This window comes from Ornithorhynchus anatinus, chromosome X1, assembly GCF_004115215.2.
Source record: "Ornithorhynchus anatinus isolate Pmale09 chromosome X1, mOrnAna1.pri.v4, whole genome shotgun sequence".
Lineage (NCBI taxonomy): Eukaryota > Metazoa > Chordata > Mammalia > Monotremata > Ornithorhynchidae > Ornithorhynchus > Ornithorhynchus anatinus.
In genome coordinates, this window is record NC_041749.1 from 105,576,900 (window position 1) to 105,588,994 (window position 12,095).

Consider the following 12,095-nt stretch of genomic DNA (forward strand, 5'->3'; position numbering starts at 1 on the left):
TGCCGAGCGCTTCTTGTCTTATGCCGTTGAGTCGTTTCCGACCCATAGCAACACCACAGACACATCTCTCCCAGAATGCCCCGCTCTCTATCTGCAATTGTTCTGGTAGTGGATCCAGAGAGTTTTCTTGGTAAAAATCCGGAAGCAGTTTACCATCACCGCCTTCCGCGCAGTAAACTCTAGTCTCCGCCCTTGACTCCCTCCCGTGCCACTGCTGCCCAGCACGGGTGAGTTTCGACTTGTAGCAGATTGCTTTCCACTCGCTAGCCACTGGCCAAGCTAGGAATGGAATGGGTAGGCCTCTGCTTGACTCTCCCTCCCACAGCTGAGACTGATAGAGTACTGGAAACTCTCCAGGTGCGACCCTGAGAGGGGACAGGGCGTTTGGGAGAGTACTATAGAACAATGTAGCAGACACACTCCCTGCTCACATTGAGGTTACAGTCTAGCAGGGAAGACAGACATTAATATAAGTAAAGAAACTACAGATCCCTACATAAGTGCTGTGGGGCTGGGAGGGGGGATGAATAAAGGGAGCAAGTCAGGGCCATGCAGAAGGAAGTTGAAGAAAAGGAAATGAGGGCTTAGTCAGGGAAGGCCTCTGGGAGGAGATGTGCCTTCAGTAAGGCTATGAAGAGGGGAAGAGTAATCATCTGTCAGATAGGAGGAGGGAGGGTGTTCCGGGCCAGAGGCAGGATGTGGGTGAGAGGTTGGCGGCAAGATGGACAGGGTTGAGGTACAGTGAGAAGGTTAGCATTAGAGGAGCGGAGCGTGTGGGCTGGACTGTAGTAGGAGGGCAGAGAGGTGAGGTAGGAGGGGGCAAGGTGATTGACTGCTTTAAAGTCAATGGTGAGGAGTTTCTCTTTGATGGATGGGCAGCCACTGAGGGTTCTTGAGGAGTAGGGAAACATGTCCTGAATGTTTTTGTAGAAAAATGATCCAGGCAGCAGAGTGAAGTGCAGACTGGAGTGGGGAGAGACAAGAGGCTGGGAGAGACAAGAGGCAATGAGGGAAAGAGGTAAGCACGGAAGAAAGGATGGTGAAATCAACCAATCGTTTTTACTGAGCACTTACTATGTGCAGAGCATTGTACTACATAATACATAATACAGAATACATCCAATTTAGCAGACATGTTCCCTGACCACAATGAGTTTACAGTCTAGAGTGACCCTTAAAAGTGACCCTGGTCTACAGTGCTGTTAGGGGAGGAGGAGAAAGGCCAGAGCCATTTCAGAATTCCCCCACCTTAACCCCCTTTATTTCCTCTCACCATGAAGTTCTCCAAGGTAAGAAAGCTGAAGCCCCATCCTCAAGCCTCCGACCGTCCTGGTGGCAGGAGGGGAGTAAATAAATCGGAGCTGCATCAGGAGAGAATCGGGTGAAACATAAGAAAGACGTTCCTGGTAAATACAAAGGGCGTGAAAGGGAAATAATAATGGTAATAATAATGGCACTTGCTAAATGCTTACTATATGCCAAGCACTGGGGTAGATACAAGAGAAATCAGGCTGGATCCAGTTCCTGTCCCACTTGGGGCTCCCAATCTAAGTAGGAGGGAGTGGGATTTACTTCCCATTTTATGGATTGGGAAGGTGAGGCACAGAGAAGTTACTCGTCCGACGGGGCGGAGCCAGAATTAAGACCAAATCCTCTGACCCCCAGGCCCGAGCTCTACGCCCCGGGGCACGCTGCTGCCGCGCTTGAAGGGGAGATGATGGAGAGGTGAAGATGACGGCTGTAGAATCCCTTTCATCCCAGATACCTGGCCCATAGTAAGCGCTTAACAGCCACCCTCATGAGAAGCAGCGTGGCTCAGTGGAAAGCGCCTGGGCTTGGGAGTCAGAGGTCATGGGTTCGAATCCCGGCTTGGTGACTGTGGGCAAGTCACTTCACTTCTCTGTGCCTCAGGTACCTCATCTGTAAAATGTGGATGAAGACTGTGAACCTCCCGTGGGACAACCTGATTACCCTGTATCTCCCCCAGCGCTTAAAACAGTGCTCTGCACATAGTAAGCGCTTAACAGATACCAACATTATTATTATTATTATTGCTTAGCCCCCAGATGCAGGGGGATGGGATGGCCGCCCTCCCCTTCTAATCCTCTGGCCCCGCCCCTTTGCCCCTGAGGCGTTTGGAGCGGGAGGGCGTACGTCGGCACGCACGCACGTATGCACGCTCTCTCTTGATCGAGGCGGCCCGGGAGGCCTCCCATCCCTCATTCCGGGCTGCTGGGCCGATGGCGGAAGGAGAAGCAGAGGGGGAGAGTCGATCCGAGGGCGGCCACGACGGTGGGAGTGGTGCCGCCGCCACTGGAGCTGGGTCCCCGGAGCGGGGTGTGGCGGCCATCAAGCCTCAGTGAGTCCCGGTCCCCTGTCGCCGGGGAATGGGGTAGGCGCGCGCGCGGCCCGTCCCGGCGTGCAGCGGGGTTCCCGGCGCGTGGGATGTCGGGACGCTGACCCCTCTGGCCGCGGGGGACGACCTCGGGGCCTGTAGTCCGGCTTTGGGGGCCGAGTGGGCGCATCCTGAAGTCGGGGAGACGCCCCCGGTTGAGCTGATCCTTGAATCCTAGGGAGGACTGTGCGGTCACAGTGTGCCTCGGCCGCACACCAGTCTCCTCGACCGGCCACAATAATAATAATAATAATAATGTTGGTATTTGTTAAGCGCTTACTGTGTGCAAAGCACCGTTTCAACGCTGGGGGCGATAAAAGGTGATCAGGTTGCCCCACGTGGGGCTCACAGCTGAGAAGCCGCGTGGCTCAGTGGAAAGAGCCCGGGCTTGGTAGTCGGAGGTCATGGGTTCGAATTCCGACTCCGCCGCTTGCCAGCTGTGTGACTTTGGACAAGTCACTTCACTTCTCTGGGCCTCAGTGATCTCTTCTGTAAAATGGGGATTAACAGTGAGCCTCACGTGGGACAACCTGATTACCCTGTATCTACCCCAGCGCTTAGAACAGTGCGCGGCACATAGTAAACGCTTAACAAATACCAACATTATTATTCGTCCCCATTTTACAAATGGGGTAACAGGCCCAGAGAAATGAAGTGACTTGCCCAAAGTCAAACAGCTGGCAAGCGGTGGAGCCGCATTCGAACCCATGACCTCTGACTCCCAAGCCCGGGCTCTTTCCACTGAGCCATGCTGCTTCTCTGAGCCACAAGTCTTTATTATAGTATCCGGGGAGAGCTTACCATATGTCAAGCACCGTTCTAGCCCACGGAGACAGGCCCTGGCCCACAGGGTTCTCCTAGGCTAAGTTGGGGTGGAACAGGGGGGAGGAAAACAGCTATTTAATTCCACAGATGAGGAAGCCAAGGCACAGAGAAGTTACTTGCACAAGGTCGCAGAGGTGACAGAGTCAGAATTAGAACCCAGATCCTCTGACTCCCAGGCCCATGCTCTTTCCGCTAGGCCGTGCCGCTTCCTCAGATTCATTCATTCATATTTATCGAGCGCTTTACTGTGTGCAGAGCACTGTACTAAGTGCTTTATGTTGTCTTGTTTTTGTCTGTCTCCCCCGATTAGACTCTGAGCCCATCATTGGGCAGGGATCGTCTCTATCTGTTGCCGAATTGTACATTCCAAGCGCTTAGTACAGTGCTCTGCACACAGTAAGCGTTCGATAAATACCGTCGAATGAATATCGAATGAAGTGCCTGGGAGAGTACAATAAAACAATAAACAGACGCATTCCGTGCTCACCAAGGATTATTCCTACACTCAGACGCACTATCCCAGATTAACATCTCCATACCCATCCACACGAGTCTCTCACAGTCATCCAAGTGCCAGCTGCAGTCACCATATTTGCCAGGATCTATGGTTTTCTCCCTCCTCCCCCCAGCTCAAGGAGGCCCAAAGAGTGAACCTGCTTAGTCCCCACTGTTCCACAGGGGGAGGAGTGATATTGCCAGGTTGGAGAATGGTTGGTTCCCCGTTAGAGTGAAGTACGTTGCGAGCAGGAGCCGTGTCTTTTACTTCTCTCCATTGTCTAAGGGGGTTTGGGGGAAGTTTTTTTGGGTGTTAAGCGCATACTCCATGCCAGACACGGCTAAGCGCTGGGGTAGATTCAAGCTAATCAGGTTGGACACAGACCCTGTCCCACATGGGACTCAAGTTTTAATCCCTGTTTTACCGGTGAGGTCATCGAGGCACAGAAAAGCAAAGTGACACGCCCAAGTTCACACAGTAGACACGTGGCAGAGCCAGGATGAGAACCCAGGTTCTCTTCACTCCTAGAACCGGGCTCTTTCCACTAGGCCATGCTTCTGCTTCAAGTGATCGTTGAACATCTAGTACAGTGCTCTGCCCACTACACTTAATGTTGTTGATGATTGTATGATGAGAGTTAAGGAGCGGGACATTGAGCTGCAATGGAAAGGAAGGCGGGTGGATGTCCGAGCTCACACTTGTTGAATCAAGGGGTGAGACTGTGTAATCCCCTCCTCCACAGGTACCTTACCACCAAGGAGCAGTTCCACACCTTCCTGGAAACCAAAGGGAAAGATGCAGAGGGCCAGGGCACGGAGAAGCCGACCGGAAGAGATGCCGAAGAGGAAGAACCCATCTGTCAGGGCTTGCCCGAACCCACAACCAAGAAGATAAAACTTGAAGATGAGAAGGAAGAAACCCAGGGCCAGGGAGCAGAAGAGGTGGAGCAACAGCAGAAAAGGAGAGCCAGGGGGCAGAATAAGAACCGGCCGCATGTGAAGCCCACACATTACAGTGAGAACAAGCTGTGTCCGAGTGTCATCCAGGTGGGTGTGTGGGGTGGGGTCCGGGGCCCCGGCCCTCACTTGTCATCGCTGCAACTTGGGCTTTTAAGTGGAGTCCCTCCAAAAACCATCAAAATTGGCAGGTCCAGAAAATAGCCCTTGGTCCACTCTGACCTAGGTTCTATACGTTCTCCATAAGAGAATTGTGGGACCTGAAATTCTCAGGTCGTGGAGCGGCTGAAATTGGATCATTTTCTAGAAGTAGCCGTTCCCTGTTTGCCTCGGGACTCGGAAGGATGTTTGATCGATCGGTAAAGGACCTTTTTACCCCTGTTCATGCCCCTAAGAAAGGTAGTAAGTCTAAGTTTAGGGGCAACTGTTTGCTGGTGGTTGTTGGGAGGCTCACAATCCCAGCTCTGTCCTCGGACAACTTTTGGGCCTCTGCCCAGCCATCTGTAAAGTGTGGAGAAACGTTCCTGCCCGTCTCGTCCTCCCTCCCAGGGAGGTTATGAGAAGTAATGAGACCAGTGCTGAGAAAATGTTCTGGAAAATGAAAGCTCTAGAGACATTTGCAGAATTAAATGGACACCCCTCCCTCTCCCCACCCCCCAGCTTCCTGGTCGTGCCTACCCTTCAGCCACCGTAGCTCGCCTAGGTGTTTCTCGACAAACAGAAACTCCTTACTGTCGGCTTTAAAGTGCTCAACCGGCTCGACCCTTCCTTGCTTACCTCACCGATTTCCTACTACAGCCCAGCCTGCACGCTTTGCTCCTCTAGCGCCGGCTTGCTCGATCTCATCTATCTCGCCGCCGACCCCTTGCCCAATTCTCCCCTCCGGCCTGGAACTCCCTCTTACTCTGTATATGCCAGATCACCAAAGCCTTATTGAGGTCGCATCTCCGAGAGGCCGTCCCCATTTTAAGCCCTCTCTTCCTTGGTTCCCTCTGCGTCGTCTGTGTACTTGGACATTTGATATTCGCCGTAGCCCCAGGGCACCTTTGTACGTATTTATAAATTATTTATATTACTGTCTGTCTTCCCCTCTAGACTGTAAGCTCGTTGTGGGCAGGGAACGTGTCTACCAAGTCTGTTATATTGTACTCGCCCAAGAGCTTAGTACAGTGCTCTGCACACAGTAAGCACTCAATAAATGCAATTGATTGATTTCTTTGCTGTCGGTTTCTCTGCCCACTTACGTAGATAACACATAATTATAGAGATTTGTTTAAGCGCTTACTGTGTGCTAGGCACTGGGGTAGATGCAATACAATCTGAGAAGACACGGTCCCTTTCCCACATGGGGCTCACAGTCTAAGGGGGAGGAAACTGAGGCCCAGAGAAGTGAAGTTATTGACATCATCTCACATCCTTCTAGCTACGCTACCTAGACACTACCTTCACCGGGGCAGAGGGGCTCTATCGCAACTGTGTGATTGGTGACGCCATTAGCTTCTCCTCCCTCTCACCCCCTCCCTCCCCAGTAACTTTTGGGGTGGATAACTGCAGCTGGCCCGTTTGACTTCCTGGAGCTGGAGGGGGACTGAAGACGGAGCAGCAGCAGGAGGAAGGGGGAAGGGCATTCAGCTCATCCGCTCGGCCTGCCGAGCGGCCTTGGCGGATCGCCAGGTTGGGGGGCTGGGGATGGCGGTGGGGTTTGGGCTCCGGAGTCACGGTACCACTCTGGGGCCCGGGAGGGGGCCGCTGCTCGCTGCTGGGCATCTCCTGGGCCGGTGGTAGGGTCTCGGCCTCCACTGGGAACCCGGTGGGTTCATTGGGGTGGGGGTGGCGGGGGACAGGAGGGTTGTTTACCTTCTTAGGGCTCTAGAGCCCCATGGGGGCGAAAACCACCAAGGCGGCACCGGTGAGTACCTTGACATCCCTCTCCCTCCCCTCTCTTCCTGTCCGCCTCTCTTCACCCTCCTCCACAGCTCCCTTTCCCTCCCTAAACTCCTTCCCCGCTATTGAGCTCCCTCTTTGGGCTCCTGCCCCAAGTTTGCACGTGCCCCTCCCCACCCCGCCCCTTCCCAGATCCAAAGTTAGCCCTCCAGTTCTGGTTTTCTACTGGTCTGTGCCCCCAGGCCCCCAGGCCGGTACCCCGCGATCCTGTGACTGAAGATCAATGAGTGAGGACGAGGGGCTTGGTGGGCTTTCCTGCCCACCTCGGGGCGACAGGGAAGGCATCTTAGCAGTTCCTCTCCCTCTCCTTGAAGGCGTCAGCCGACAAGTGCTTCTTCGGCGAGCGCTGCCGCTTCCTGCACAACCTAGCCAGCTACATGGCCACCAAACCCCCAGACCTCGGGGACAGGTGTGTCCTGTTCGACACCTTCGGGAAGTGCATCTATGGCGTCACCTGCCGCTTTGCCGGGGCCCACCTGGGGGAGCGGCAGCAGAACCTGGTGGATGAGGAGCGGGCCGCACAGTGGCGGGACAGGCAGCTGGTGCGCAACAGCCTGAGCAAGGAGCTCCAGCAGCAGCTGCGCAAGAAAAAGGTGCTCTTCAGCCGCTCGGAGCGCTACCTCCGACAGTTGAACAAACCGTCCGCCGGGAAAGGCCGGACCCCGGACCCCGGGGCCGGGGGGTCGGCGGGGAGCGGGGGGCGGGAGGGCCCAGCCCCTGCGGAGGAAGCCCCGAGTTTGAAGTTGGAGGGCCAGGAGCCCCAGCCCGGGGGGCTGGAGGAAGAGCCCAGAGCAGGGGGCGGCGCCTCCCCAAGCGGCACCGTCCAGACGTCGGGACCACTCACCGACGAGGATGTCATCAGACTCCGGCCAGCCGAGAAGAAGGAGGTGGGTAGGGGTGGGGGGCGGGCCTTGGGGGGGGTCCCCCACCAGGGTCGGGGCCACTCGGCCCCTCTCGGATCCTGGCGCTCAGGCCCCGAGCTTAGAGGGGAGGAGGTGGGTTGGGGAGGAACGGGCTGCCTGCTTCCTGCTTTTCTGTCTCCAAGCTGGGCGCTCTCCCATTTAAAGCCCAAGCGTGGGCAGGGCACTGCGTGGATGGGGCAGAGAGTGTAGCTTCATCCCCCACTCCCTAAACCGCACTGGTTCTTCGGTGCCATCTTGGGGAGAGAGGGTGGGGCCCGGTTTAAAGAGAGTGTGGGCCGAGCTACTTCTGTCGTGGGACCAGCTGGTGTGCTCCCCCCGGGGGGCCCAGGCTTCGATTGCGGCAAGAAAAAGTCAGGTTCACCATAAGTAGGCACTTCCTAGTGGGCTCAAGGGAGTAGACCCAAGAGCAGGCAGGTGACCGCAAGGGGTCTGAGGCCTGCGACCCTAGGGATCGTTAAAGTCCGGCCAGGTGCCCAGAGGTTACCTGAGCTCTAGAAGCCCCTGCCGATTCTTTAACCTCTGTCGCTTTCCTGTTTTTCCAGTTGGACATCCGAGGCAAGCTGTACCTGGCCCCGCTCACCACGGTACGTCCACCTTCCCAGATAGACCGAAGGTGCTCCCCTCCCTTGGGAAGCCCGGGAGAGGAGACCGAGTGACTGGTCAATGTTCAGAGGGTCTTAACTGCCCAACCGGGCCCCTAGTCTCCGCCGGGGACCACAAGCGAGGCCTGGCCCAGGGCGGGTCTGGGAATGGGTTCGAAGCTCTGCCTCGGTTTCGGCTCAGTCAATCCGTCGATGGATGTTATTTATTGAGTGCTTGCTGTGTGCAAAGCCCCGAACTAAGCACTTGGGAGAAAATGGTAGAGGGGGTAGAGGATAAGTAGCAGGACATCTGGAAACTGGAGATAGTCGATGTCCTGCAGCCTTCGAAGCGCCCAAAGTTACTGGGAAGGTGAGAGGTCTCCTAGTCCAGCGACTGGAATCCAAAGAGGGTGCTGCTTGTTTGTAGGCAGGGTGTTGGGGAGGAGGAGAGAGTTTGGTTGTGATTCGTAAGAGGGGTGGGGGGAGCCTAGATGCATGAAGTGGGGACTCTGTGTGGCTGCGTGTGCCTCTTTTTGGGCGATGACTGTCCCTGGATCTCTGGATAGTGGAAGCTGAGTGTGGCTATCTGAGAGGGTGGGGTTCGGCTCTGTGTCCGTCCTTGACGGGCTCTCTGCCCGAGCGCCTCTTCGGGCACCTGCGTGTCTGTCTCTGCCTGCACGGCTTCTGCTCCCTGAGTGTTGGCAGCTGAGTGAGTGTGGGGTGGCGAGTGCCCATAGAAGACAAGCTCCCGGGACGGCCACCAGAAGCAGAGACCCTCGTAGTCCTCACTCCCCCATCGAGTCATCCCGGAAGCCATTGGGGGAGCCGGGCCTCGGGCCCGGGGCTCCGGCTGGCACCGCCTGGCCAAGCAGAGGCTCTGGGCTACCCTTGGCTCCCTGTCAGTCGAAGTTGGTCCTCCGACTCCGATTCGGGGAGGGGCCCCCGTCCTGGAGCTGGGGGCCTGGTTTGGCGGGGAGGAGCTGGGGGCTGCCATCTCTGAACTGGGAGGAATGGATTGGGTGCAATTCACGGGGCACCTGGGGATGCGGGTGGGCGGAGGGGCACCTGCCCCTGGAGGCCACCGGGTCGTGACGCGGACTGGATCTGGGTGCCTGGGACTTTTAGTGTGGCAATTTGCCCTTCCGGAGGATCTGCAAGCGCTTCGGGGCTGACGTCACCTGTGGAGAGATGGCTGTGTGCACGAACCTGCTCCAGGGCCAGTCTTCCGAGTGGGCCTTACTCAAGCGCCACCACAGCGAGGACCTCTTTGGTGTCCAGGTCAGTGCCACGCCGTCCAGCTGGGGCCAGCGGGGAGACTCTCCTGAGATTCTTGGGGATTTCTGTGGCTTGACCTCTCCCGGTCCTGATCAGCAGGGAATAGTGGGATTGTTTCTCAGCTGAAAGTTCCCGTAAGGAGTCTGGGCACTCAGCAAGAGCCGGACGTGGGCGGAAAGTCCAGGGCTTGCAGGGGGCCAGGCCTCCCCGGTCAGCCCCCTGGGCCATTCACCCAGGCTCGGTCTCGGCAACAGCACCAGCACCACTTGAAGAGGCTGGGTGCCGGTGGCCTTCCTGGATATGTGTTCTCACCATTAGGGATGGACCGTCCGGCATCCATAACCTTCCCTCTGAGTGACGCGTTTCGGACCCCTCTGTGAAATCACTTAGATTTTTGGCTGCACATCTCCCTGTGCGGGCAGATTCCTTACTCTTAACCCTTCCTCGCCTTCCTATCTGGGCACAGAAATGTGTCCTCTTGTTTGTTTTGAACCTGCCACCTTGCAGCATTGGTGGGTGCCCCCTTACAGTTTTGTCGGGGGAGAGTCTTTTTTGCCAGGCCCAATTTGATTTCTGATAACTGGAGGGCAAGAATCATCATTTGATTGCTGTGTGCTCCGATGAGATTTGGAGGTGTAAAAGAGTGTCCTGTGGGTTTTGAGTACACATACACACCGATACCTCTGCCCCATTGCTCGTTGAGAGAGCTGGATCTAGTTCAGCCCAGAGCATTCTGGGGAGCAGGGGAGGTGGTGCAAGTCCATGAACGGGAGGCTCGGTGGTTTTGAACAGAGCCAGGTCCGAGAGCGGGATCCTTAAACAACACATCCGACTCGAAGGTCTTTGCGCCCGCCCCTTCGACTGGGTGGCCCCCAAGATAGAGATACTGGGCCGCCTCAGCCTGGCCGTGGGCCTGATCTCCCCTGACCCGTCTCTTCCCCCGGCACAGCTGGAGGGCGCGTTTCCAGACACCATGACCAAGTGTGCCGAACTGCTCAACCAGACCGTCGAGGTGGACTTTGTGGACATCAATGTCGGGTGCCCGATCGACCTGGTGTACAAGAAGGTAACCATCTGCCCGGATTTCTAAGCATTGACGGGGTTGAGGGGAGCCTGCCTCCTCATCTTACTGCCAGGGGGAGCGGTCCTCAGCCGGTTCTCTGACTGCAGTACGGAAGCGGCAGCGGGAGCCGTGTCAGCCGCAGTGGTAACCTTTGTCGAGCCCCCACGCCGTGCAGTACGCTGTATGCGCTAGGCACTCGGAAAGTACCAAATAAAGAAGTGACACATTCTCTGCCCATGAGGAGCTTACACTCTAATGGAGGAAACAGGTGTACAGATATTTACAAAACCGTCAAATCACCGAGGGGGACGTATTTGCCCAGGGAAGGGCGATTCCCTGAAAAAGACAAATCCAACAGTTGTGGGGTAGGAAGTGGCCTCTGGGGATCGCTTTCTGGCCAAGATTAGCCCCAGAGCCCGGCTGCCTGCTGAGGCCTGCCTCTGGAATAGATTGGCCATGGGCGATGAGGCGGGCCAGGCAAGAACCAAGATTCCTCCGAGTGACCGCTGTCTCACTGGGGACCTGCTGGTGCCAGAGCCCTCTGCCCTGGGCCCCACATGCTAGGTTGGGGGGCCTTGCCCCTCCTGATAAGCATCTGCTGGGCCTGAGTCGACGGCACCTCCCCGTCCCACCACCCCACGTGGTGACAGCTTTTTGGGGTCCCACCTATGGAAAGGCAGAGGAGGAGGCAGCAGGGGGTGTCAGACCAAGAGGAAGCCTGGCTTTTTAACCCTCCTCTGGCAATGACCAATGGGGCTCCTTATCACTGTAAACCCCCGGTCCCACTTCTCGCTTGGGCTGCGTGTGTTTGTATGTGTGTGTGTGGTCGGGGGGGCCCAGCGTCTGGGTCGTGCCTGGGAGAAAGGGGCTGTTCCTATGCCGGCAAGGTGCAGCCAATTCCCTAGGGAGGAATTTATCTGGCAGAGACCAAGATTTCAGCGAGCCCTGATCCAGACACTTTGAGTTTGGGGTAGAGCTTAAGCCGGGAACCCCTCAGTCTGATAGGAGAGCCCGGATGGGTGGGCGGACGGGTAGCTGTGGTCGCGGAGGGAACGCACGGGAGCAGCCTGGGCTGTGTCGAGGGCTGGCCATTGAGTAGGGTAAATCCAAGTAAGCTTTCTGGAAGCGGTGGCCTTCGGGGCGACATGAGAGGAGGGAGCACTGTGGGGACCGGCCCCTGCCCAAGGGGACCTCATTCAGACGGCCTGTGTCTGCTTCTTCTCTCAGGGCGGGGGCTGTGCCCTGATGAATCGCTCCAACAAGTTTGAACAGATTGTCCGAGGAATGAATTCGGTAAGGGCGGGCCTTCGAGGCCCCCAGGTGGAAACCTGAGCCAGCATCACCCCCTGCCTCTGCACGTTCTCTCTCCGTCTCTGTCCGCCTCCGTCTGTGTCTGCAGGTGCTGGACGTGCCCCTCACTGTGAAGATCCGGACGGGAGTACAGGAGAAGGCCAACCTGGCTCACAGGCTCCTCCCCGAACTCCGGGCCTGGGGCGTGTCACTGGTCACAGTGAGTCGGCGGCAGGGGGGTCGGGGGGAGAGAATTGTCTCTCTCGGCTCCTCTCACCTCCAAGGGAGGGCACTGGCGGTCAGCCTGTGAGGGGAGACCTCATTTGGTCTTCCAGGACAGCAAGGGT

General features: G+C 56.8%; 1 protein-coding gene and 1 non-coding gene across 2 annotated transcripts; one reads left to right on the plus strand and one right to left on the minus strand.

Moving 5' to 3' along the window:
* Positions 1-237: 237 nt before the first annotated feature.
* On the minus strand, positions 238-375 carry LOC114806827. Its single transcript, XR_003754885.1, has one exon. It is a non-coding gene; the product is annotated as a small nucleolar RNA SNORA7 (small nucleolar RNA).
* A 1,845-nt stretch (positions 376-2,220) lies between these two features.
* Positions 2,221-12,058, plus strand: DUS3L (dihydrouridine synthase 3 like). Its single transcript, XM_029051119.2, has 8 exons — positions 2,221-2,359; positions 4,459-4,762; positions 6,931-7,503; positions 8,082-8,123; positions 9,246-9,398; positions 10,345-10,461; positions 11,686-11,751; positions 11,858-12,058. The coding sequence occupies exons 1-8, from the start codon at positions 2,241-2,243 to the stop codon at positions 12,056-12,058; spliced, it is 1,575 nt and encodes a 524-aa protein (XP_028906952.1). The 5' UTR covers positions 2,221-2,240.
* The last annotated feature ends 37 nt before the right edge of the window (positions 12,059-12,095 follow it).